The sequence below is a fragment of the Dama dama genome, chromosome 4, assembly GCF_033118175.1.
Source record: "Dama dama isolate Ldn47 chromosome 4, ASM3311817v1, whole genome shotgun sequence".
Taxonomy (NCBI): Eukaryota; Metazoa; Chordata; class Mammalia; order Artiodactyla; family Cervidae; genus Dama; species Dama dama.
In genome coordinates this window covers 53,269,545-53,296,758 of record NC_083684.1, presented here as the reverse complement: position 1 = coordinate 53,296,758, position 27,214 = coordinate 53,269,545, and the positions used below count along the sequence as shown (strand labels likewise).

The window sequence follows — 27,214 nt, the reverse complement described above, 5'->3', positions numbered from 1 at the left end:
TTGGTTTAGGGAGATACAGACTTGAAGATGGGCTTCCCTGGTGGCTCAATCGGTAAAGAATCCTCCGGCAATGCAGGAGAACCGGGTTCTTTGGGTGGCGTGTGGCAATCTAGATTACACAGAGTTTAACGCTGGCCCGTCTGTATTCCCATTCCCTTATGTGGATAATTTCGGTGGAAACTATTTTTTTCTTTTTAGTTAATATGGTACAAATGCATGATTGCAAACTTGGAGGTTGGCAGTTATTACTCCATTATGCCCGTGGACATTCAGTTGTCTCCAGGTTCTCCTTTATGAAACAGCTGTGGTGAACTTTGTACAGAATATTCAAAAGCAGTGTGAACTATTTTCTTAGGCCTACTGGGTTAAATGTTTCAGCTGAATCACTCTAACGGCCGGCGAACTTAGAAGACTGTTTCCGGTTGCCCTTGATAAAGATGGCGGGAAGGGGGGGATCATCTCCGCGGTCAGCCTGCGGCTTCGATGCCCTCACCAAACATGGCGGCCTTTTGTGCCCGCCCCCATAGCTTACTCACGTCGCCTTACACCCACCAGTCAGTAGCGATGGCGGCAGTGTTTGCGGCCTTTCGGCGATTCGGCGACTTGCTTACCCGGCGTGAGTTACCTCTTGATCTCTGGGCTTCCGTTGAGCTGTCGTGCTGTCATCGCGACAATCGGACGGGGAGGCCTGTCCAGGGTCACGCAGGGTTCGAACCCCTAAACTTACGGGTCTATGTGCCCCCATCCAAAGGGCTTATGTCTTACATTGGCTCGCTGACAGCTCAGTGTACTCAGTCTGGGATGAGTACCACGATCACAGGGCTTTCTGGGTGGCGCTAGTGGTAAAGAACCTGCCTGCCAATGCAGGAGATTAAGAGACACGGGTTTGATTCCCGGGTCGGTCGGGAAGATCCCCTGAAGAAGGGCAGGGCAACCCACTCCAGTATTCTTGCCTGGAGAATCCCATGGACAGAGGAGCCTAACGGGCTATGGCCCAGAGGGTTGCAAAGAGTCAGACACTACTGAAGCAACTTAGCATGCACCACAATCATGGGTCTGAAGTGATCCTCAGGCTGAGGCCACTGATAAGTGCACCTGAATCTTAAAGTCTGGTGGTGGTGGTGCTTTAGTCACTCCGTGGTGTCTGACTCTTGTGACACCATGGACTGTAGGCCTCCAGGCTCCTCTGTCCATGGGATTTCCCAGGCAAGAATACAGGAGTGGGTTGCCATTTTCTTTCCCAGGGGATTTTCCTAATCAGGGCAGTCGAACCGGACCTCCTGCATTGCAGGCAGATTCTTTACTGATTGAGCCACCAGGGAAGCCCATCTTAAAGTCTGTATCCCCTAAACCGAGGCCTCTCATAGGCTTGTGTCCCCCAACCTAGTGTCAGCTGAGATGTGTACCCTTTACTCTTGAAGGTGCTGTGCCCCCTATTCGGGGTCATCAAAGGCTCTTCCTACCTCTGTCTCCCCAGGATTGACAGCCTCCACCAACCTGGGTCTCAGCCTTCGCCCAATGAGTGCCTTTGCACAAGAGGAAGCCTCCAAAGCAGCCCCAGAGGAAGCCCCAGGCCACAGCTATGAGTCCCTTCGGGTGACAGCTGCCCAGAAACACATTCTGCATGTGCAACTAAACCGGCCTGAGAAGAGAAACGCCATGAACAAGGCCTTTTGGAGGTCTGGCCTGCACGAGGAGGCAGGGGCTGAGGGACTGGGCAGGGGAGGGCCTGAGGGCAGGGGATTCCCACCCAGACAGAGCCCTCCCTCCTCTCCCCGCCCCCCGCAGAGAGATGGTGGTATGCTTCAACAAGATTGCAGAAGATGCTGACTGTCGTGCGGTGGTGATCTCTGGTGCAGGAAAAATGTTCACTTCAGGTACCAGGTGCTCTCCACACCCACCCCTGCCAGCCTCCCCTGCTCCTGGGAATAGAATAATGCTTCGTAATTAGGGTTTTAAGCAGCTTCTAAATTCTGCTTTATACGAATGCTAAGTCATTTCAGTTGTCTGACTCTGCGACCGCGTGGACTGTAGCCCACCAGGCTCCTCTGTCCATAGCGATTCTCCAGGAAAGAATACTGGAGTGGGTGGCTGTGCCCTTTTCCAGGGGATCTTCCTGACCCAGCGATCAAACCCATGTCTCATATGTCTTCTGCATTGGCAGGCGGGTTCTTTACCACTAGTGCCACCTTTTACTCGGGGAAGTTCTACTTAAATCATTTTCAATTGTAGAAATTAGTCCAACAAAAGACAGGATCACGGGCTGTAAAGTCTGGGTTTTCTCCCTGAATCTATGTCCTTGACCTCTTAACCTCTCAGTCTTTTTTTGTGTGTCAATAAAACGTGTTGTGATAATTACATGCTTTCTGGGAATTCCCTAGCAGTCCAGTGGTTAGGATTTGCTGCTTTAACTGCAGGTGAAAAGGTTCAGTCCCTGGTTGGGGAACTAAGATCCTGCCAGCTGCACATGAAGTGGCCAAAACCTTTTTTTAAAAAAATACATGCTTTTGTGCAATTAATTTTGAACCTACCTGAACTGATTTTCTGTTAATGTCTATTGGATCTTTTGCTTATCCCACAAGTCTATTCTTCAGGTTGGATAATTTCCATTGATCAGCTTCATTGTCTCATTTGTCATCTCTCTTCTTCTGTTAAACCCATCTAGTGATTTTTTTAAAAATTTTTCAAGTGTAAAAAAACCAAGAGTTGCAGAGCACAGTAACATGAGATATGCCTGTATTATAGTTTCCAGTTCTCAAATTTCCATTTTTGAAAATATAGTTTGCATTTTTCTGCTGAAGTTTCATATCTTTTTATTCATCACAATCATATTTTTCTTTGCATCACTGAGCATGGTTCCAATGGCTGTTTTTAAAATCTTGTCTCCTGATCCCAACATCAGGGCCACCTTGGGGTCAATTTCTGTTTATTACCTTTTCTCTTGAAAAAATGAGTCTCATTTTCCTGTTTCTTTGTTTTCGGAATAAGGTTGGGTTGCATGTATCCTGGAAGTTGGACTATGGGAGAAAATAATGTGGAAATTCTAGATCCTATTATGTAATTCCAGAGTGCTGAATTTCCTGTTTTAGCAGCTAAGTTGATGTCAGTTTTTAAATCTCTTTGCTGGGCTGTAGGTCTGGTTCATGGGTCTCTTGTTATAGAGATCTGGGCAGAGCTCATACACAGAATCTGGGGCTCCCTTCTCTGGCTGTCTGCTTTCTGGAATTTTCCCCCCTCATTTTCCATCAATTGAGGTCCCCCTAGGCTCTTGTCCTATGCTTCTTCAGGCACAACTTCACCCTGTACTCAGGTTAAATTTAAAAAAAAACACGTAAGTCACTTGGCTGGTTCCTTCTTCTAGAATCTGCTTGGTGCCTTCAGGTAATTGGACCTTGTTCCCCTAGGGCGCATAGCTGGCATCTGTGGGAGGCTCCATGCCAGAAGTGAAGGGTCACATTCACTGATTTCCCAGCCCAGTGCTGGGAACCCAGTGGTGACAGATGGCCCCAGGCCCTGGCCCTAATTCAGTGGGGAAGACTGGACATTAAACAATGTATTTCTAAAAACAAAAAACAAAAACAAAAAAAACATATTTCTTTGTGTTTCCTCTCTTTCCTTGTGTTTCCTCTGGTCTTTCTGTTCCTCTGTAACATCTTCGCATGTCTCTTGTTTTCTTTTTCTGTTCTCCTTCATTTCTTTCTTCATCCATTCAGCATTCAGCGACCCCTTCCTGGGTGACACTGACCTTGAAATAGGAAGCAGCCTGTTTTCTGACCCCTCATCCTGATGAAGTGCAGGATGAGGGTTCATCTTTAGCTGTGCCAGGCCTGAGGTCCTCATCTTTCAGCTCTCCGTTGACTGTGCCCATTTCGTCCCATTTTCAACCTGAAGGCCAGAAAGAAGACATGCAGTTTAATTAGCAGTTTTAAAGATTGAATGAAACTACTAATTAAAAAAAAAAACAGTCCAGACTTATTTACATTTGTGGAGTGTCTCCAAGCACTTTACACATGTTAATTAATTCTCACCACAGCCCTGTGAAACAAGCTCAGTCATCATCCCCATTTGATAGATGAGAAAACTGAGACCCACAGAGAGGAAGAAGTGTGCCCAGTCTTCACTGTTGGGATTTTTGAACGTGGGCTGCCTGGCTGCAGAATCCTTGCCCTTCACCACTAAGTGACTATGGCCCAGGTGTGTGGCAAGCTGATTCAGAGTACTCCTGGCCCAGTAGCCAGCCAACTCCCACCCCTGCCACCTCCACACACCGTCACCTCTCTGTGAGCTTCTGATCTGAAGACAAGGGAGATGCTATGAGCACCCATGGGCGCAGTGGTAAAGAATCCACCTGCCAGGCAAGAGACAGGTTCAATCCCTGTGTCGGGAAGGTCCCCTGGAGAAGGACACGGCAACCCACTTCAGTATTCTTGCCTGAGAAATCCCATAGACAGAGGAGCCTGGCAGGCTACAGTCCATGGCGTTGCAAAGAGTCGGACACAACTTAGCAACTCATCACCCCCCTCATCAGTGCATCGAGGATTAAACGAGTTAACAGGCATCAAATGTTAATTCATGTGAAACTTTTATTGATGTAGCTGTTATTCTTGATGATGATGAATAACTTAATTGTGATGGTGAATGAGATCTGAAACATTTAGAGGTTCCCAGGGAAAGAGATGGGGGACTCTTCAAGAATGAGTTCTGGCTCTGGAGGGGAAAGGCCTTGTACCATGATCTGGGGCCCTTTATTCCAAGGGGTTGCAGACAACCACCCATGTCTGCAGATCCAGGTAGGGCAGATAAACCAGCAAAGCCAGTGGGAGGAGGTGTTGCAAGTCGCCAAGCTGAGCTTGTTCTGGGAGTAAGCGTGGCTCCCACTGAGTCATACAAGCTTCTCAGACCTGGTGTGGAAGCCAGCAGATGCCTGCAGACTGATGCAGGTGGTTCTAGCCTTGGCAGAGATGGAGTGTATAATAATAGGAACTATTGTGATGCCATTACATGCCAGGCACTGCTCAAAGTGCCATGAGCTCTGCCTCTTGAATCCTTGCAGCCCCGTGAGCTCTCGGGAGGATTTTAGCCTCAATTTTCAGAGCAGAAACCCAAGACCCAGAGGATGGAGTGACCTGGCTGAGGTCACACAGAGGAGTTCTTTTTTTTTCTTTTTTAAAAATAATTTTATTGTATTTATTTATTTTTGGCTGTTCTGGGTCTTCATCGCTGCAAAGGCTTTTCTCTTGTTGTGGCGAGCAGGGGCCACTCTCTAGCTGTTCTATGAGGGCCTGTCATCATGATGGCTTCTCTTGTTGCGGAGCACGGGCTCTAGGGTGCAAGGGCTTCAGTAATTTCGGCTCCTGAGTTCTAGAGTGCAGGTTCAGTAGTTGGGGTGCCTGGGCTTAGTCGCTTCACAGCATGTGGGATCTTCCTGGCCCAGGGATTGAACCTGTGTCACCTGCATTGGCAGACGAATTCTTTACCTCTGAGCCACCAGGGAAGCCCTACTTTATTTTTAATTGAAGGATAATTGGGGTTATATCCTACTCATATTTAACTTGCACAAACTCAGCTCTACCTACCCTGAGTCAACACTCTGTTCTCGCTCATTTAAACAAGCTGCAAAAGCCACAAAGCTATAGAGGGTCAGGGGTGTGGCCGAATGTGGGACTGATTTTTCCAGCTTTGCCAAATTGCGCTGTTCAAACAAGCGAAAGGATGAGAATGATTAACCTCAGGAAGAAGAAAATTCTGCTCAGAACCATCCTGTAGCTCCCCCTCACTCAGAGTCAAAGCCAAGTCCTCCTTTTGGCCCACAGGGCCCCACAGAGTCTGCCTCTGTCACCTCTCTGACCTTGGCTCCTCCTGCTCTTCCCCTTGCTCACTCTGCTCCGCTTCGCTGGCCTCCTCCATGGTCCTCACACAGACATCAGGGGCATTCCTACCATAGGGCCTCTGCACTGGCTGTCTCTAACATTTAGAACTCTCTTATCCCAGATATCTGTACAGTTCCCTCCCTCTGGTCCTTCAGATCTTTACTCATATGCCACCGTTTCAGTGAGAGGGTCCCTGACCACCCCAGTTAATGTGAGAGGGTCCCTGACCACCCCAGTTAATGTGAGAGGGTCCCTGACCACCCCAGTTAATGTGAGAGGGTCCCTGACCACCCCAGTTAATGTGAGAGGGTCCCTGACCACCCCAGTTAACGTGAGAGGGGCCCTGACCACCCCAGTTAATACTGCAACAGCCCTCACTGCACACGGTGTGTGCATGTGCACACGCGCATGTGTGCGCGCACACACACACACTCACACTCCATTCCATTTCCCTCCTTTCATTTTTTTAGTACTTTTCTCCACTGGACAAAATGAATTTTCTTATTTGTTTGTTTCCCCCATAGAAGAGCAGCCCCCTGGGGGCAGAGGTTGTTGTCTGTGTTGTTCACTTATTGAGCACCTGCTGTGTACTAAGCTTGTGTTAGGCACGGGGATAGAGTGGTAGGGAAAAAGCCAAACTCCTTGCGCGTACGCAAGTGCCCATGCATGTGTATGTGTGTGTGTGGCAGACAAGCTCCTCTGCTCGTGGATCTCACATCCTAGAGAGGGAGACAGGCACGCAATTATGTGATAACAAGCGGGCAGTGTGGGAGGCACGGCAGAGAAAGGAGGTGAAGGGTGACAGGCTGCTATTGAGCCACGGGGGCGGGGGGCGGCCTCCCTGAGGAGGTAGACTTTGCCCTGTGACTTGAACAGTGTGATGGAGTCAGTCTTGAGACCACTGCTGGGGAAAGGCTGCTCTAGGCAGAGGGAGGAATAGGCATGAAGGCCCCAGGAGGGGAATGTGTCGCATTGTTGCAACAGCTGGTGGAGGCCTGCTTGCCCAGTGGAATAGGTTAGAAATGGTGCCTGTGCAGAGGTCCTGGTGTAAGACCTCGCATTTTATTCTATATGAGAGGGATGGATGGGAAGAAGAGAGGGCCCCGAGGTGATCACAAGGGCCCTGCGGCTGCGTGCGGGGAATAGACTGGGAGCAGGTCAGTGGAGGAAAAGGTCGGACTTGGGATTGTCTTAAGGTTGGAGTGACAAAGATTCCTCCATTTCTGACCTCCCCATCTCAGGAAACATTACCACCTTTGACGAAATTAGTGTTAGTTGCTCTAGTCATGTCCGACTCTTTGAGACCCCATGGACTGTAGCCCAGTCCACAGAGGAGCCAGCCCCTCTGTCCATGGGATTTTCCAGCAAGAATACTGGAGTGGGTTGCCATTTTCTTCTCCAGGGGATCTTCCTGACCCAGGGATCGAACCTGGGTCTCCTGCATTGCAGGCAGATTCTTTACCGCCCAGAGCCAGCTGCATGGTTCTGTGTTTGAAACCTCAGTTCCACTGCTCACAAGCCAGGGTGACCTTGGGCAAGCGACTTAAGCTCCCTGTGCCTCAGTTTCTTCCCTGATAAAATGGAGATAGTAATGGAACCTACCTCAAAGGATCACTGTGAGGCTAAAGTGAGCAGAGACTCAATACATGTTCACTTGTATTGCCTTCACACCCCAAATGCGACCCCTCTAGAAGTCCTGTGTGACTTGCTTTCTCCACTGTGGTGGTTTGCCTGGCCTATGACCTCTAGTCGGGGCAATGGGTAGGGCCTGGGAGGCTAGGTGAGCCTCCCCACATCTCCCCATCAGGTATCGACCTCACGGACATGGCTTCAGAGCTCCTTCAGCCCCCAAGTGACGACACGGCTCGCATCAGCTGGTACCTCCATAGCCTCCTCACCAGATACCAAGAGACCTTCAGCGTCATCGAGAAGGTGACTCTGGGAGTCTAGCAGGGTGTCCCCCCACATGCTGCTCCCGGACCAGCCTTGACCCTGCCCCTTCTGTCCCTTCCCAGTGCCCTAAGCCGGTGATCGCCGCCATCCATGGAGGCTGCATTGGTGGAGGTGAGTCTGAACCCACCCACCCCAGATCTGTTGCTAGTTAGACTTTGCCCCAGGGTGCAAGCCCATGGTCTGGGAGTGGGGGTGGGTCAGTCCTATGGTGGTTTAGTGTCTCTGGCCTCTACTTCCCAGGAGTGGATCTTATCACTGCCTGTGACATCCGATACGGTACCCGGGATTCTTTCTTCCAAGTGAAGGTGAGCCATTCTCCCAAGCTTCTGCTCCCTTGGGTCCTACTGAGGGCTGGGAAATGAGTGGCAGAGCCAGGTCAGAGCAGGGATGGAGCAAGCTACGGGGGTGGGAGTGAGCCTAGATGGCTTCATGGAAGAGTTAGAATTGAACCTTGAAAAGTAAAACTTGGCCGTGGGGGGCATCAGGAGGAGGTCATGCAGTCAGTGTGAGGTCAAGAGTGAGTCAAGGTGTAGGGGAGGGGAAGAGGGTGAGGGCTTTGCCCGAGTCAGCTCTGGAGGGGGTGGGAGGCAGGATGGAGCTCATGGATGGAGGGGGTCAGGGCAAGGCTTTTCCTGGAGATAGATGCAGCTGACTTCAAAGAGTTGGGAGGACAGAGGCATTGGAAGGTGAGCTATATTCTAGACAAAGGAACCTATATGGGCAAAAGTATGTGGATGGGAATGAAAAGGGGTGTTTGGGAGGGGCGTCTCTGAGGTGAGAGTGTGGTGGGACTCTGAGGTAAATGCAGAGCTTCGCTGGCATTGAGGCCGCAGTGGGGACAATACTGGGCAGAAACCAAGCACTGACACTATCGCTTCCCCCAGGAGGTGGACATAGGTTTGGCGGCAGATGTGGGAACCCTGCAGCGACTGCCCAAAGTCATCGGGAACCAGAGGTGGGTGAGAGGAGCCTGGGGAAGGGGACAGCAGAGCATCTCCTAAACCAGATACCATCCTCTCGCATGTTCTGCCCTCTTGCAGCCTCGTCAACGAGCTGGCCTTCACTGCCCGCAAGATGATGGCTGACGAGGCCCTGGAGAGTGGACTGGTCAGGTAGGGGCTGAGGCCTGTGCTGGATAAGGATTCAGGTGCAGCCAGACTTTGGTGGGGCTCCCTGGCTTCCCATGCACCCTAACTCACGGATTTCAAGTGGCCTCCTCTCTGTGGGTGGTCTGGAGTCTACTGCCCTGCTCTGATTGGTCCATTTCACCAGCGCTGTCTTCCACTTTCTACTTTGATTGGCCACTTCTTCATTCATGGGAGGGAGAGGAGGGCTCTTCTCAGATTGCCTGATTTCCAATTCCTTTCATTCTTAGCCGTCTCTTCCCAGACAAGGAGAGCATGCTTGATGCGGCTTTCACCTTGGCAGCTGAGATTTCCAGCAAGAGCCCCGTGGCGGTTCAGGGCACAAAAATCAACCTGATCTACTCCCGCAACCATTCGGTGAAGGAGAGCCTCGACTACATGGTGAGACTCTCCATCCAACCAGTCACACCCATCTCTGATTCCCTGAGTGACCAGTCAGGGGACAGCAGCCCTTTACAGGCCTTGTCCTCTGATTGGCTTGCTGCTATCTCCCTCCCATTTTTCATTGGTCCAACAAAAATCTTCCTGTATCCTTTCTATTACCGGCTGACATCTTTATCCAGAAATCCTGGAACATGAGCATGCTACAAACAAAGGACATCATGAAGTCTGTCCAGGCCGCAACAGAGAAGAAGGATCTGAAGACTGTCACCTTCCCCAAGCTCTGAGAGGCCTGTCGTCCCAGGTCTTGGCGCAGGGGTCTGACTTTGCCTGGCCTCCTGCCTGCGTGTTCTCGTTCACAGAAAGAGAGGATTCATAAAGATGGTCCAGCTTGCTGTCTTCTCAAGTCTCCCAGTTTATACCTTTATGACACATTTCTCCCTGCCTTATCTTTGCCCCACGAGCAATAAAGCAATGTAAAGAACCCGGTGTCCTTGTTGGAAAGAGAGGCGAGGCAGAAAGAGTAGGTAGCACAATGACCCTGGGGGCTCTAAGGACCACAGTTGTGATGAATGTTGGGAATAGAGATTTGACCAATGGGAATGGGAGCTGTGCAGGTGATGACCATTCAGAGTGTTGGTGGGTAGGACAGGCCTGGTAGAGAGTCACGTGACTCCCTTTAGGTTGACAAGGCTACAGTTGTCTCCATCCCCTGCCTGCTTCATGCTTAAGGGCAGAGTCTACCCTGCCTGGTACCCACTCACCGCAGAACATAGTGTGATCCAGTGCTGGAGTATGGCCAGGAGTCCACTGCTACCCACTCTTGGGCCAACTGCCTCACTTCTTTAAACTTCAAGTTTTCCATAGGTAATCCCAACCTCCTGGGGAATTAGGACTAGGCGCTTTCACTGCGGTGGCCCAGGGTTCAATCCCTGGTGGGGCAGCTAAGATCACACAAGCCTGGTGGCACCACCAAAAAAAATTAATTTAAAAAAAAAAACCTCCTGGATTTATGTTTGGAATGAGAGCAAAGTATTATTTTCCCTCTGTCTTTTTAGTTTTTAGCATTAATTTGGTGTCTTGTATATGCCACATCCTATTCTGAATATTTATTAATTTAGTGATTCCTTTCAAAGACCCTATGAGGTTGATACTATTAATAGTCTCCTATTTAACAAATGGGCAAATTGAAGTGAAGGCACTGACCCAAGATCAAACAGCCAAGAAATGTCAGAGGAAGGAATTCAACCCAGAGCTTCTGGCCCCGGAAGTCAGTGATCTAAAGCACTACATATACAATACAATGTACATAGTAGAGCCATGCAGTGGGCAAGCAATAAATTTAGGTCTTTTCACAGCTCCTGGGAGTACCAAGAGTACCCAATTAGTTCCTCTCTGCTTTCACTTTTTTCATTGCCCATCTGTTCTGGGCCACTCCTTTTAGCCTTGCCCTGCCCAACCCTCCTGGCCTCACCCTCCCTCTGCTAACAAAGGTCCAGTCAGGTTTTATGGACTCTGATAAGGGCCAAAGTTCACCAGCACTTCCTCTTTGCAAAGCAGCCTAGAGGGGCTCTGAGCTGAGTCGCGTCAGGTGTGGCCCCAATGATCTGGATGCTGGTTGGTCACTAGTGAGGCTGGTAAGAGAAGGTAGCCTGGGATGCGCAGAAGAGGGGCCCCACGGACCCTGCCCTGCCAACCACACCCTTATCCTCAGGTATAAGAGCCACCCACCACCTGCTAGCTGCCACCATTCACAACTTCTGCAGCTTTTCTCACAGGAGAAGTCACCAGCCCAGCCACTCAAGATGGCCTTTATCCCTGCACCAGGCTACCAGCCCACTTACAATCCGGTGAGATACCCTAACCCCGGGCTTAGCTCTACCCGGGACCTCCACACACAATTTATCCTCATCCTGAGCCTCAGAGGCACCCATCTGTGACCCTCAGTTCTGATTTACCCAACACTGACCCTGGAGCCTCATTTACTCCCACTCTGACTCTCAGGCTATTTGCTTCCATCTCTAACTCAACTCTCTTCATCTCACCGATCCCTCCCGCTTTGGTTTCCTCTCTCTTGCTTAATGGAGTGGGGCTGGAGGGGCTTCTGAATAAATGGTAAGGGCTGCAATAGGCAGATGACCTTTGAGGCCCCTCATCCAACCCCATCTGCAGACGCTGCCCTACCACAACCCCATCCCAGGAGGTCTCAGAGTTGGAATGTCCATTTACATCCAAGGAGTGGCTAGCGAGCACATGAAGAGGTAAGACCCTCCCCTGTGCCAGGCGAGCGAAGGAGGAAGGGGGGAGGGGAGGGGATGACTACAAACAGGGGGCTTCCAGCCCAAATGCAGCAGGCCTATTTCCCTTCCTCCACCCTGGCTGAGAAGAGGACTCTGTGTCACTGCCTCGGATGGCCAAAGACCAGCCCTGGTCTGGAGAGTCCAGGGCGTGGTGATCAGATCAGGAGGGGGACCCTGGGGGCTGGGAGGTGTCAGGGAGACTCACCATGACAGGTGGCCCCAAACTTGGGACACTGGATTGGAATTGATGGGTATGACAGCATGAATTAAGATCACGGGCTCAGAACGGGTCCACCTGAGTTCACATCCCGGATCTGTCACTTACCAACAGCGTGACTGGGAAAGCTCTGTGTGCTTTACTTTCTCATCTGTAAAATGGGTTTTAAGGATTCAATGTGTAAAATGTGTAAAGTAGTATAGTCAGGGCTACAATAACTTAGCTTTTTAAAAAATGTTATTTTATTATTTACTTTTGGCTGCGCTGGGTCTTCATTGCTGCATGCAGGCTCTTCTCTAGTTGCAGCGAGTAGGGACTACTCTCTAGTGGCAGTGTGCAGGCTTCTTATCGTGGTGGCTTAGCTTGATGTGAAGCACAGGCTCTGGAGCTCAGGCTTCAATACTTGTGACGCATGGACTCAGTAGTTGCTGCTCATGAGCTTAGTTGCCCTGGCACATGTGGAATCTTCCCAGGGGTTGAACCTGTGTCCCCTTCACTGGCAGGCAGAGTCCCAACCACTGGGCTATCAGAGAAGTCCTTAGATTTTTTTTATGGCTTTAAAATAGGATCGTTGTTTCTTTGTTCATTTTTTATACATCCACTGAGCACCCACTCTGTGCCTAGGCGCTGGGAACAGAGCAGTCAACAGGACAAAGATCCCTGGAGCTGACAGCCTAGTAGAGGAGATGGATAAAAAATAAATTTAAATATATAATTTGGCAAATGGTGATAAATGCTACAGAGACAAATAAGGAGAGAAGAGAGATGGGAAACAGATGTGGGGGAGAGGATGTGGCATTGTCCCATTAAATAAGATGGCCAGGGAAGGGGACTTTTCAGCAAAGACCTGAAGGAGATGAGGGAGGGAGTCTGGGGTGTATCGGAGGGAAGAGCATTCCAGGCAGAGAGAACAGCCAATGCAAAGTTCCTGAGGCAGGTGTGTGCCTGCCCCCTTGCAGTAATTTGTGGGATGCTCATGTGAAGGGAGCTGTGGAAAGTGCTCGGATTTGGGTCTTTCGGACGACAGAGAATGAGATGGTTGGATGGCATCACTGACTCCATGGACATGAGTTTGAGCAAGCTCCAGGAGTTGGTGATGGACAGGGAAGCCTGGCATGCAGCAGTCCATGGAGTCACAAAGAGTCAAAGACAGGACTGAACGACTGAACTGAACTGAAGAGTCCCTCTGGCTGCACGTGGGGAATGGGCTTCAGGAACTAGGGAAGGGGATAGGGAGACTTGAACTTATAGATTCAAGTTTGCTGGGGCAAACGCAGGAGTCCCAGGGGCGGTCCTATTTGAAACTGGGTGGGGGAAGGGTTTCTCATAAGGACAGGGAGTGAGCGAAGGGGTAGCAGTGGGAAACTGCCCCTTGCAGTGCGGCCGTGTCCCGCCAGGTTCTTCGTGAACTTCGAGGTGGGGCAGAGCCAAGGGGCAGACGTCGCCTTCCACTTCAATCCCCGCTTTGATGGCTGGGATAAGGTGGTCTTGAACTCGAAGCAGAACGGCTCGTGGGGCAACGAGGAGAGGAAAATGAGCATGCCCTTCCGCAAGGGCGCGCCTTTCGAGCTGGTGTTCATGGTCATGACAGAGCACTTCAAGGTCAGAGCCTTGGGGGGCGGGGCCTCCCACCCACCTGCCCCTCCCTGGGGGCGGGGCCTCCCCTCCCCGCTCCTCCCTCCCTCCCTCCCTTCCTTCCTTCTTGTGTGCCTGCCTGCCTTTCTTCCACTACTCCCTCCACTCTCCGTTTCTTTCTTCTTTTCCCCTCTCTCCCTTCTCCCTCCCTCCTCCCTTTTTCTTTTCTTTTCCTCCTTTCCTGCCTATTAAACAATTCTCTTTTTCTTTTAATTTTTTTTCATTAAAATTTTTTTAAATAAAAATTCTCTCATCTCGTTTTCTTATTCCCATTCCTCCATCTCGGAGAGCCTTCTGACGTGTTTCGCGTTTATCATCTTGCCCCTCTGTGTTCTTTCGAGATTCAGATTTGTGTTAGTCACTTCAGTCGTATCCAACTCTTTGCCACCGCATGGACTGCAGCCCACCAGGCTCCTCTGTCCCTGAAATTCTCCAGGCAAGAATACTGGAGTGGGTTGTCCTTCTCCTCAGGGGATCTTCCTGACCCAGGCGTCGAACCCAGGTTTCCCACATTGCAGGCAGACTCTTCACCTTCTGAGCCACTAGGGAAGCCCAAACACACACAAAAGGAAGCACCAAATTCTGGGAAACCCTCCTCTCCTGGGCCAGGGCTGATAGCTGTCAACTCCAGGTCTGTCTGCTCCCATCTCTACCTGCCACGTCCCCTCCCCTATTATTTAACAGCAAATCCTAGATATCATATAATTTCATTCATAATATTTTTGTTTTTAAAAACACAGGCAGGCTGCCACTATCAGACCTAAAAAAATGTTCAGTTCTTCCTTAGAATCATCACACACCCAGTGATCCCGTCATCTCATGAATGCCATAATGTTTGATGTTGTCTGCATTTCATTTGAATCAGCATCCAAAAAAGGCCCACATATTGTGATTGATTACTATTATGGGAATTTTTAAAAATATTTATTGAAGTGTGGCCCAGGTACAGAAAACTGCGTAGACAGCTGACTGGTTGTTCACAAAGAGAACACACGTGTAACCAGCTCCTAGGTGGAGAAACAGAACCCTCCTGGTCCCCTCAGCCCCACGGGTGGCCTTTATCCTGATTTTGTGATCTGATCTGTTTCTGTGACTTTGTTTTTTTAAGTGTGTATGTACCCATGCTATGTATTCCCCTCTACTTTCCTCACTGGTTGTGTGTGTGTGTGTGTGTGAGAGAGAGACAGAGGCTCCCCGTGTTGCTCTGTCTCGCTTCGTCTGGCCCTTTTGATGGCTGTCTAGTACTCCCTGCGTCTACCTCTGAGTTCTCTCCATCCCCTGCCTCTGGCTCCCCACAAATGACATGTGGTGGAGCTGGTGAACATCTGTCCCTGCCTGGCCTGGGAGGGGAGTCTCCTCAGGGGGAAACCTACCTGGACCTTATCTGCCCTCTTATAGGCACCAGATTTCTAACCTCATCACCAGAGGTTAGCATCACTGCTTGAGTTCAGACACACACCAGTTCAAGTCTGAGCTTTGCCATTCCCCAGGGTGTGACTTTGAACTGGTCTCCCTACCACCTGGAGCCTCTGCTTTCCTAAACAACAGAGACAGTGCCTGGTCCTGCCTCTAGGAGCTGTCGGGCCAGTCACAGTATTGACGTCAGCGGTTCAAGTGTTTGGCATGTAGGAAGCTCTCTGTCCTGGGGAGCTTAGCTCTATAAATAGAACCTTGATGGCTCCAAGTACTCCGAGATGTGTTAACCGTGCAAGTCTCTGCACGAGATTTTCCACAGGGCCTTTGACATGCCTTCCCAACAATCCCAGAGCGAGATCTCATTTTACAGATGGGAAAAACAAAGGCTCAGAGAAGCTAGTGACTTACCTGAGGTCACACAGCCAAGACACGTTAGGGCTAGACCTCAAACCCAATCATTTGGTGCCAAAACTAGGACTCTGATTCAATTCTCTCCCGATCTCCATCCTCAGTCTGAATTCTCCATGCTTATCCACCCACCAATCTGTGAGCTGACTTTTGACCTCAGTTTGACCTTTGACCAGTGGACTTAAGATTCCTGACTTTGAGACTGTGTCAGCTCACCCTCAAAACTTTTGACCCCATGTCAAAAAGCTCCCTATTGCCTGCTTCCTGTTTCTACCTTCCCAAGGTCATGGGTGCCTACTCTGACCTTACCCCTGCCCTCCAGGTGGTGGTGAATGGGACTCCTTTCCATGAGTTTAAGCACCGGATCCCACTGCAGATGGTCACCCACCTGCATGTGGATGGCGACTTGACGCTTCAATCAATTAACTTCATTGGAGGCCAGCCCCCCTCACACCAGGTGTGTGGTGTCTCTCCTGTCTGCTTGTTTCCTTCCTTAATCAATGCCCACGTTTACTTATTTCCTGGGCACTTTCTCTGTGCCAGACCCACGGCTGGGTGATTCCATGGACCCAGCGGCAACCAAGACAATCTACTAGGAAGAGGTCTGTGTTACCAGATGGTGGTGGCCACAGGTGGTCAGTGCCGGGGTGGGGGGTTATACAGGAGGTTTGGAGAGTCTTTATTTCTTTTTCTAAGGTATTTGCACCATTTTCTCCACCATCATTTTGTTTTATTTATTTTTACTTATTGTTTGGCTGTGCCACTTGGCTTACAAGATCCTTGTTCCCTGACCAAAGATTGAACCTTGGCCCTTGGTAGTGAAAGTGCAGAGTCCCAACCTCTGGACCATCAGGGAATTCCCTGCAGGGTCTTAAGGAAGGACTTTCTGGAGGAGAAACGGGTGTGTGAGCTGAGTAGGAAAGCACAGACCCAGTGACCATGAAACCCACTCGTCCACAGTGAACGATCGGCCACCAAAACACAGGCACTAGAACCGCCAGAGAAGCACAGCTTGGAGCAGCTCAGACTCCACACCCCTGGCTTGTCCTTCAGCTGAGGGCTCTCCCCTTCTCAACCTGTGAGTCCCCCAGCCCCTCCCAGGGGAAAGTACTCTCTGACAGTCAGCAGCCCCATTCTACAAATGTGGAAACTGAGGCACAGAGCGCTTAAGTAACTTGCCCAAGGTCATGGAGAAGCAGAGACACAGATCAAACCACTCGCTCCTCTGCCTCCCCAGTGAGGAATGTCTTCATCCTTAAGATAACCTCGGGCCTATGGTAACCTCATTTTACTCTTGTGCTTCATCAATGTATTTTATTATTTATTTATTTTGGGCCTCACTGCCAAAAATGAGGGAATTCCCTCATCAGTATATCTTAAAAATAAAAAACAGTATGGGAATTCGCTGGTGGTCCAGGGATTACGACTCTGTTCTTTCACTGCTGAGCACTTGGGTTCAATCCCTGGTCGGAGAACTAAGATCCCACCAAATGCACAATACAGGCAGGAGAAAAAAAAAAATGAAGTTATTTTTAAAAGGATCTTCACAATAGCTGGCTTAACACAGAAGTCAAAACAGAAAGGAGTTCGTTAGAAACAGAGAGAAAGGGTAAAGAAAAATTGTCTAGATGGGGGAAAAGGTTTTCCGGGCACAAGGAGCCTCAGATGAGAAGGTGAGGGTGAGTGAGAGAGAATCAGAGACAGGGAGAGCCAGAGTCCCACACAGACTGAAAAAGCCTGAGACAGACAGGGGAGAGCAGGAACTTGGCTGGTAAAAGCACCCTTGGTTGCCCCAGGGTGGTCACGTAGAGTGAGGGGCAAATCGTGGTTGGCGATGAAGTGAGCACTATGTGGGCTTGGGAGGTGTTCTGAGGGTGCTCGCTTTATCGAGGGGCTCCTGGATTGAGGAGGGAGGAGAGGAGTGGATGAGGGTCCTGGGACAGCAGGAAGCCAGGACGAGGCAGGTACGAGAATAGAATTTATCAGCCTTGTCCTAAAGGGGTGGGGTGAGGTGCACTGAAGATCCCTAAACTTGACGAGCTCCTCGCCATGAGTGAGCCATCTGTGTACACCCAGAGTTCCCTTGGACGGTGGTGGTGGGCTGCCCTGGGGCAGGCATCCTTGACACCTTCCAGGCCCTAATTTGGGGTCCCCCCCATTGCCTCCTTCTCCTCTGTGCCCACAGATGCCCATGCCGGCTCAGGCGTACTCAGTAAGTACCTGCTGGTGGGTGATGGACTTCCCCTTGAGGTGGGGGTTCAGTGGCAGAGGAGGCACTGGGGGCCCCCAGCCTCTCACCATTCATGTCTTCCTTCTCTCCATGTAGAGTCCCGGACAGTACTATCAACAACAAAGTAGACTGCCTGTAAGTGGGACGGTGTACGGCCATTTGGGTGTTGGGTGGTAAGAGTTGGGGGGTGGTCAGATTGGATCCCCAGTTGTATTAATCCAGCACCTAGAGATATGCCTGCATCTAGTAGTAGTTGTTTAATCACTCAGTCTTGTCTGACTGTTTGTGACCCCATAGACTGTAGCCTGCCAGGCTCCTCTGTCCGTGGAATTCTCCAGGCAAGAATACCAGAGTGAAAAAAAAAAAGAATACCAGAGTGGGTTGCCATTTCCTTCTCCGGGTAAACTTCCCAACTCAGGGACTGAACCCACATCTCCTGCATTGGCAGGTGGATTCTTTACCTCTGAGCCATCAGGGATGGCCCCTGTATGCCATAGGTGTGCCCTAATTTTTGTCGAATATTACAGAATAGTATCTCCTCTTCCTCACTTCACAGACCATGGAGGGACCCCCAGCCTTCAACCCGGTAAGGTCTCCGGTGGGAGTTTAGGGTTCTGTGGTGGGCAGTTTGTGGGAAAACAGGAGTGGGAGGTCCTGAACCATAGGGAGCCCTGAGAAGTTTGGAAATAGAATAGGCAGAGCACATTTGGGACCAGAGGTGGGTGGGGAGAGGGTAGAATTGGTGGTTGGAGTTGGTGGGGGTTGGAGGTTTGGAGCATTTCCCAGGGTAAGTGAAAGCTCCTCTCTGAAAATTCATCCCTGCCTCTGGCTTCTGCGGACCTGAGAGATGTTGGGGTGTCATGTTTTCTTTCCACAGCCTGTGCCATTTAATGGGAGACTGCAAGGGGGGCTCATAGCTCGAAGAACCATCATTATCAAGGGCTACATACCCCCCACAGCCAAGAGGTACAGAATCTAGATTGAGGTGCGAAATCTCTGCCCCCTCATCTCTCAGACCTAGGAGTCTGAGCCCTCAATCCTCTCCTCCATTGGAGACCTGGGAGTCCAGGCCCCAGTTCCCTCCTTCCTTGGGGAGCAAGGTGCTCCCCCAACCCTCCTCCCATACCCCCATCTCACTCCTGCCTTCCTCTCTGCCTCTAGCTTTGTCATCAACTTCAAGGTGGGATCCTCGGGGGATGTGGCTCTGCACATTAACCCCCGCATGACCGAGGGCGCGGTGGTCCGAAACAGCTTTCTGAATGGCTCCTGGGGATCTGAGGAGAGGAAGGTCCCCTGCAACCCGTTTGGTCCTGGACAGTTCTTTGATGTGAGTCTGGGGTCTGTTTCCCTGCTCCCCTCCGAGGCATCTGTCCTGGCCCTGGCCTCATGCCTGCCCTTCTCCCTGCAGCTGTCCATTCGTTGTGGCGCAGATCGCTTCAAGGTGTATGCCAATGGCCAGCACCTCTTCGACTTCTCCCATCGCCTCTCAGCCTTCCAGAGGGTGGACTTGGTGGAGATCCACGGTGATGTCACCTTGTCCTACGTCCAGATCTGATCTATTCCTGGGGCCATAACCCTTGGGAACACAGGGGAAGATCCTGTAGGACCCTTTCTAAGCCCCTAATAAAATGTCTGAGGGTGTCTCATGAGTGTATGTGACTCCATTCACTTCTCTCATTGTCTCTTTCTTTTTGATTCAGTCATGGCCTGTCCATTCAGCCATCCAGTCATCTGGTCATCCATCTTCTCATCATAATAAATCTAGGCCTTTGAGTGTATCAACTCATTCACTCCTCACAATGCCAGTAGGTAGGAACTATTACTATCTTCCATGTGTAAATAATGAGGAAACAGGCAAAGAAAAATGAAGTTCACTGCCTAAGGTCACAGAGTCCACAAATGGCAAAACCAGGATGCAAATCAAGGTGGTCTGGCTCCCAAGGCTACGTGCTCAACCACTGTGCAGTCTTATAGTGGGAATTCCTAATAATGTACTTTTACAGCCTTGAGAAATTTCACAGAAATAGCACCTGGAAAAACAGCATATATTAAGAAATTATGTTAATGATTATCTTTCATATTTTTCTTAAGAATAATCACCTTGTTACAAACCCCAAGGCCAGACCCAGAAGGGAGTATGACTAGGATCATGAAAGAATGGACCTTGGAGCCCTGGGTTGGCACCAGAAATGAATGCTGCCTAAGCACTTGCTAATTGTTCCCAAGACTAGCCCAGAAGGGAACGGCCTGGGATAAACACAAGGAGATCTGGACTATGTCAGTGTAGTCCATGACATTTAGAAGTACATGATTAACACAACATGTGTCTTGAGAAAGACAAGATCTGAGAAAGTCTTGTAGTCTGCAATTAGAACTAAAAGCTGGACTCAGAGTGGACTCTGTACCTCAGTCCAGTAAAGACTGCAGGTCCCCTGACCCATTGCACCAGATTTCGTGTTCTGTCTTCATTCTCGTTGCTTGATCTTAGACCATTAGGGCAACATAACCTGTTGTCCCATCCACCCTTATATCCATCTAACCAAAAGTCCATATACCTATTCAACATCCAAATATCTAGCCACTCGCTAATCCGTTTATCCATCTGTTCAGTCATCTTTTCATCCAACCCCTCATTCATCCACCCATCCATTCATCTCTCCACCTATCTCTCTCATCATCCAGCAATATTTCTAAACAGTCATGCAAGCATATGTTCATCCATACACCTAAATATCCAATCATTCATTCACTCATTAGTCGATCTTCCTCTCCATTTATCCATTCAGCTATCATCCAATCTTTCACCCATCCATCTATTCAAGCATCTATTTACTCATTTATTAGTCCATATGTCTATCCATTCAGCCATCCTTACATCCAAATTTCATTCATCCATTCATCTCTTCACTCCTCATTTGTCCATGCAGTTCTCTGCCTTACAGCACATCCATCCGTCCATCCATTTGTCCATTCACTTCTCCATCCAGTCATCCATTCATTTCTCCACTTTTCTCTATCCAGTCATCCATTCATCTCTTCATGATCCATTCCCACTCTTTATGCACCCATTTATCTCGTCATATGCCCATTAACCATCTGCCATTTATTCAGACATCCCTTTACCGTCACTTTTGTGTTGATTTAGTAATTCATTTATTTATACTTTCATGCATCCATTTATTCCCTCTTATTCTTTCACACACTTGGCTATTCACATATCGGTGCCCACTCAGTTGCTCATTCAGTTTATTGTCTCATTCATTCACCTAGTCTAGTTCTCAAACAGTTGTACATTGCAATCTCCTGGGGAGCTTTTTAAAAATATTGATATCTGATTCCAACCCAGACAATGATTAGATTAAACTATATAAAAATACCATTTTTGTAGGTTTAAAAGTGCTTACATATTAATCATTCCATATGTTCCAGCCTGGTATATCAGTAGCAGGTCCCAGGCATCAATATGTTCATTTAGTTCTCCAGATGATTCTATGGATTTGTCAGACTCTGATAAAAGATGTTTTGGGGCCCTCAGACCCTGGATGGATGCTATGAGGGGTCAGGAAGGGAGGAGGGATGACCTGGGCAACCTCCAGTCTGAGGCTCCTCCTTCTGGACTCTCTCTTGTCTCACTGAACAGTTACTACCCAGGAATGGCTATGGAGATACACATCAGACATGAGCCTAGAGGGGCTTAGGGAGAGGGGCCCCCAAAGAGCTGGGGAGAGCTGTATCACTGCTACAAAACGTCTGAAGAAATAATGGCTGCAAACTTGCCCAATTTTATGGAAGACATTAGCTTCTAGATCCAAGAAGCTCAATGTACTGCAAGTAGGATATATACAAAGAGATCCATACCTAGACCCAACATAGTCAAACTGCTGGAAGAAGGAAAAATGACAAAGACAATTTTGAAAGCTGCAAGTGAAAAACAGCTCAACACATGCAGGGAAACAGCATGTGTTAACAGAAACAACTAACTGTTCACAGAAACAATGGAGGCCAGAATGCAGTTGAATGATTTATTCAGAGTGTTAAAGAAAAGAAAACTGTCAATAATTCTATATTCAACAAAACTACATTTTAAAACTGAAGGCAAGGGACTTCACTGGTGGTGCAGTGGTTAAGAATCCTCCTGCCAATGCAGATGTTGAGAGTTCGATCCCTGGTTGGGATCGAACTTATTTCCATAAGTTCCCACATGCCCCAGGGCAGCTAAGCCCACGGGCCACACTACAGAGCACTCTGTAACCCATTTGCCACAACTAGAGAGATGCCAGCAGGCTGCAACAAAGGGTCCTGCAGGCCACAGGAATATCCCACATGTCACAGCTAAGACCCAACACAGCCAAAAATAATAAAATAGCTAAATAAATATTTAAAGAACAAAACTGAAGGCAAAAGAAAGACATTCTCAGGCAGACAAAAATCAAGAATTCATTGTGAGCTGATCTACCCTGTTGGAAATGCTAAAGAAAGTCCTTCACTTTGAAAGAAAATGACATCAAATCCACAGGATGAAAGAAGTGAGGACTCCTAGAAATTATAAATATGTGGATAAACATTTTAAAAAATCAATGTTTTTCTTTTTTCTTTGTTTTTTTCCTTTAAAAATGTGGCTGTAAAAGTGGAAATTATAACACTGTGCTGTAGAGTGCATAACATATATGGATGTGATGTAACAACAGTAGCACAAAATAAGGTGGGAAATGGAGATATGTTGGAACAAGGCTGCTATGTTTTACTGGAATTCAATATGTGTTAACCTAAAGTCGACTGTGATAATTTACAGTGTAAATATTGTCATCCCTAGAGTGACCATTTAAAAGCCAGCTTTCAAAATATACAGTTTAAAAAAAAAACCAACAGAGGAATTTAAATAGTATACTAAAAGTTGTTTAAAAAAAAAAAAATAGTATACTAAAAGTTGTTTAACACCGGAGAAGGTAGTGAAGGAGTCACAGAGAGTGAAAACAGACAACAAAACGGCAGTCATAAAGCTAGCCGTATCAGTCATGACATCAAGTGTGAACAAAATAAACTTTCCAATCAAAACTCAGAGATCCTCTGTGGTAGTCAGCTTCCAAAGTGGCCTCCGATGATGCTCACACCCTGTGTGAACACCTCCCAAACTGCACCAGTGTTGCTATGTAGGACTAAGAGAATATGGCAGAAGTAGTGGTACCAGCTGGGTTATGAGACACTGCAGCTTCTGTCTCGGCTTGCTCTATTGCTGCCACGCTTTTCCATCACTGCTCTCGGAGGAGTCAGTAACTTCTTGAACAGTCCTAGGTAAGTGTTCATGTGACAAGAGACTGAAACTCCCGCCAACAGCCACATGTGTGAGCCCTCTTTGGAGAAGCTCCTCCAATCCCAGTCAAGCCTTTAGGATAGGGGTTGCAAACTTTTCCTATAATGTTCTTGCTGTGTTGTTTAGTTACTAAGTCATGTCCAACTCTTTGCCACCCCATGGACTGCAGCTGGCCAAGCTCCTCTGTCCATGGGATTTTTCAGGCAAGAACACTGGAGTGGGTTGCCATTTCCCTCTCTAGGAGATCTTCCCAACCCAGATTCAAACCGGAGTCTCCTGCACTGGCAGGCAGATTCTTTGCTGCTAAGCTGCCAAGCCACATAATAAACCCATTAGGCGTTGTGGATGACCTGAAAAATTCCTGAAATCCACTGGTGAAGCACAAAAGCAGCCAATAGGCAATACATAAATGAAAGAGCATGACTATGTCCCAATAAAACTATTTATGGACACTTAAATGTGTATTTCACATCACTTTCAGTGTTATGAAATATTATTCTTTTTTTTCCCCACTTTCCCCTAGCTATTTTAAAGTGTGGAAATCATTCTTAGATTGTGAGTCTTACAAAAACAGGCACTGGGTGGATTTAGCCCACTGCCATAGTTTGCCAAGACTTCTTTCAGATGATAGCAACTTCACTGATAGTTTGACTGTAACTTCATGAAAACTCAGCACCACAACCACCTAGTTAAGCCACTCCTGGACTCCAAACTTCAGAAACTGTAAGACAATAAGTATGAATTATTTTATGATGTTAATGGGATAATTTGTCATGAAGCAATAGATAATAATACTCTGTCAGCCTCAATAAGAAAGTCAGACCCAAGCATATGCTATTTGTACTTTAGATCTAACTTTCTAGACATAAAAAAGTTGAAAGTAAAAGGATAAGAAAAATACCATGCAAACAGTAACCGTAAGACAGTGAGAAGGACAAAATTGGTATCAATGCAACAGATGTTAAAAACATTTTGCTAGAGACAAAGAAGAACATTTCATAATGATAAAAGGGTCAATACATCAAAGATACACATGTAGGGAATTCCCTAGTGCTCCAGTGGTTAGGGCTTGGCGATTTCACTGCAGTGGGGCATGGATTCTATCCATGGTCGGGGAACTAAGATCCTGAATGCCCAAAGGCATGGCAAAAGACAAACAAAAAACAGAACCAAAAACCCCAAACACATGTATACTGCTAAGTGACAAAAGCAAGGTGAATAGGTGGAGAATGCTCAATTTTATGCAGGGAGGGGCAGAAAAACTGCATATGCCTGCATTTAGGAGTATAGAAAGGCCTTCCTTGGTGGTCCAGTTGGCTAAGAAACTGCCTTGTAATGCAGGGGACACTGGTTCCACCTCTGGTCTGGGGAGATTCCAGGTGCCGAGGGACAACCAGGCTGGTGTGCCACAACTACTGAAACCCACGCGCCCCAGAGCCCACCGTCCACAACAAGAGAAGCCGCCGCAACTAGAGAGTAGCCCCACTCACCACAACTAGAGAACAGCCAAAAAAGTAAACAAATAATCAAATATTTGTATACATTAAGAAGGTAAATAAATAATAAGACATATTTTTTAAAAAAAGAAGTACAGAGTTTTAGAAAGAAACACAAGAAATGAAGACATTGGTAACAGAAGTTTCTTCTTATAAAGGAGGACTTTCATATGCATGCTTTATATATTTATATTTTTCTGTTTTGAAATGACAAACACAAAAAGTTGTAAGCACAGTACAAACATTTTTTTTTTTCTTATACGTATTTGAGCGTTAGTTGCCAATATGCTGCCTGGTCGCCTTCAAATACTTTACTGTGTATGTCCACACAAACAAGAACATTCTCTTGCATGTTCACTGTAAGGCCACAGTGAAAATCAGGAAATCTACGTGGATGGAAAACAACGATCTATTCTGAAGACCCCAGCTGCATTTACCATGGTGCCAATGACTCCTTTTCACTGCAAACTTGGAAATTTGTACAGTAAGTGTATGTGTGTACATATGCGCTTAGTTGCTCAGTGGTGTCAGACTCATTGCGACCCCATGGGCTTGTAGCCCGCCAGGCTCCTCTGTCCATGGGGATTCTCCAGGCAAGAATACTGGAGTGGGTTGCCATTTCCTCCTCCAGGGTATCTTCCTGACCCAGGGATCAAGTCCAGGTATTTTGTGTTGCAGGCAGATTCTTTACCATCTGAGCCAGCAGATCTCCTGTGTGTGTGTGTGTGTGTGTGTGTGTGTGTGTGTGTGTGTGTGTGTGAGATCTCCTGTGTGTGTGTGTGTGTGTGTGTGTGTGTGTGTGTGTGTGTGTACATGTCTCTGGTAGCTCAGGTGGTAAAGAATTCGCCTGCAATGCAGGAGACCTGGATTCAATCCCTGGTTGGGAAGATCTCCTGGAGGAGGGCATGGCAACCCACTCCAGTATCCTTGCCTGGAGAATCCCCATGGACAGAGGAGTCTGGCGGCCTACATAAAGTCCGTGGGGTCGCAGAGTCTGACGACTAAGCATAGCAGGTATATATCCTTGAATAGGCAAAAAAAAAAAAAAGCCCAGGGGACCCGGGGAATTCACACTTTCCCGGGTCTTCCACTGGGAGATGGGAGCCTTCATTCCACGATTAATCCAGAGACATACTCTCAAGAGCTGGACCTGGGGTTGGGTGACTTCAGCCGAAGGGCCTCAGGGGCAGAAAAACTGGTCCAGAAAAGGCTTAAGCCCCGCGCGGTAGGGCTTGGTCTTCCCACCACCCCAGATGTTTCAGGTTCAGTCGGGAACCAGTTCCAGCTTGCTGAGCCTCTGTTCTTAAGCCAAGGCTCAGCAAGTTTTAAACTTCTGCAGAGGACATGGAATTTTCCAGGCAAGAACACTGGAGTGGGTTGCCGTTTCCTACGCCAGGGGAACTTCCCAACCCAAGGATCAGAACCCACGTCTCTTACATCTTCCATGGACACCCAAGCTGGGTGCATCCCGCCAGAGGCGCGGCCCCGGACTTTCGCAGGACCCGGCCCAGCCCTCCATGCACGGCTGGCACGCTGCACCCTCCCGGCTCCATCCGCAGGTGAAAACCCCGGCAGCTGCGAATGCCTCGCTGAGGGGGTTGGGGGTGATCGTGTGGTCCTGGCTACCCCCGCCCCCCACCAGAGCACTTCAGTGGCGGCCCAGAGAACCCCTGAATCCAGATAATCCCAAGCTGGTGGTCGCGGGGTGGGAAAGTAGGGGGAGACTGGGCATCTGCAGGCAGCCAGCTCTCCCTTTCCGGTAGAATCTAGGGTAAGACCCGGTTGGGGGGAGATGGGGGCGCTCGCGGCCTTCGGGTGAGCCCAGGAGGACGAAGCGTGTGGATCCACTCGACATGGGAGACCCGCCCTTCGCGTCCAGCGTCTCCTTCGCGGGGAGGCTGGCGCGGCAGTGCGCTTCTGCCCCGGGGCACAAAGGGCGGAAGCCTGTCCCGACCCGACTGCCAGAAGTCTGGGAGGCTGGCGAAGTCCGATTTGCTTCCGAACCCCTCCCCGCACGAGCCACCTGCAGCCGCCTGGAGGTGGGGGAAGCTGGGGACAGATAAGAAGCTGGGGATCGGCGCGGGAACCTGAGATTCACTCACCTGAGGTCCCCAAGGGACCTGATTGCAGACCAACCGATTGGGGGGGGGGGGTCTGTTACACCCCCGTAAGGGGGCGCCAAGGGAAGGCTTGTGTATGGGTGTGTGTATGTGCTCCATCGCTCGGTCGTGTCCGAGCTGTCCATGGGATATCCCAGGCAAGAATACTGGAGTGGGTAGCATTTCCCTCCTCCAGGGGATCTTCCCAACCCAGGGGTCGAGCCCAGGTCTCCCGCATTGCAGGCGGATTCTTTACCAGCTGAGCCACAAGGGAAGCCCAAGAATACTGCAGTGGGTAACCTATCCCTTCTCCAGTGGATCTTCCAGACCCAGAAATCGAACCGGGGTTTCCTGCATTGGAGGCGGATTCTTTACTGAGTTATCAGGGAAGCCCATAAGACGAGGGTCCCTCCAAACTCTATCAGCTCCCCCCCCCCCCCCCATCGCACTCCCACCTGGCTGCTCCGCAGAGTGCAGCGGGAAGGCGAGTCAAGGCCCCACCCCCACCAGATCGCGGCCCTCCGTAGATTCTAGGGACAGCACCGGCCTTGTTCTGGGAGGTCTAGGCCCAGAGCCGCCTCCGCCAGGGCATTGCTGTGTGACCTTTCATCAGTGTCTTCCCCTCTCTGAACCTGCTACTCTCGTCTATACGAAGGAGACACGGACACAAGGGAGGCGCACAGACGACCGACTGAAGACTTTATTCCATACAGGACCCCTGCGCCGGGTCTCCGCCCGCCCTCCTGGGAAGGC

At 49.1% G+C, this 27,214-nt stretch overlaps 2 protein-coding genes across 4 annotated transcripts; both read left to right on the top strand.

Annotated features, from left to right (window-relative positions):
- The first annotated feature begins 498 nt into the window (after nucleotides 1-498).
- ECH1 (enoyl-CoA hydratase 1) lies at nucleotides 499-9,833 on the top strand. The gene is made up of 10 exons (XM_061139225.1): nucleotides 499-616; nucleotides 1,478-1,679; nucleotides 1,789-1,877; nucleotides 7,678-7,802; nucleotides 7,886-7,934; nucleotides 8,064-8,128; nucleotides 8,708-8,778; nucleotides 8,864-8,935; nucleotides 9,199-9,349; nucleotides 9,532-9,833. Exons 1-10 carry the CDS (start codon nucleotides 499-501, stop codon nucleotides 9,634-9,636), a joined length of 1,047 nt encoding a protein of 348 aa, XP_060995208.1. The 3' UTR covers nucleotides 9,637-9,833.
- Nucleotides 9,834-11,044: 1,211 nt separating this feature from the next.
- LGALS4 (galectin 4) lies at nucleotides 11,045-19,219 on the top strand. 3 transcript variants are annotated; one of them, XM_061139226.1, is made up of 10 exons: nucleotides 11,045-11,199; nucleotides 11,522-11,610; nucleotides 13,264-13,468; nucleotides 15,648-15,782; nucleotides 17,511-17,537; nucleotides 17,652-17,690; nucleotides 18,112-18,141; nucleotides 18,433-18,521; nucleotides 18,717-18,882; nucleotides 18,964-19,219. In XM_061139226.1, exons 1-10 carry the CDS (start codon nucleotides 11,155-11,157, stop codon nucleotides 19,108-19,110), a joined length of 972 nt encoding a protein of 323 aa, XP_060995209.1. In that variant the 5' UTR covers nucleotides 11,045-11,154; the 3' UTR covers nucleotides 19,111-19,219. The 3 variants fall into 3 exon arrangements, 2 of the variants coding, with proteins under 2 accessions (XP_060995209.1, XP_060995210.1); XR_009692393.1 differs by lacking the exon at nucleotides 18,964-19,219 and having other exon boundaries at nucleotides 11,064-11,199; nucleotides 17,853-18,141; nucleotides 18,717-18,855; XM_061139227.1 differs by lacking the exon at nucleotides 17,511-17,537 and having other exon boundaries at nucleotides 11,064-11,199.
- Nucleotides 19,220-27,214: the final 7,995 nt, after the last annotated feature.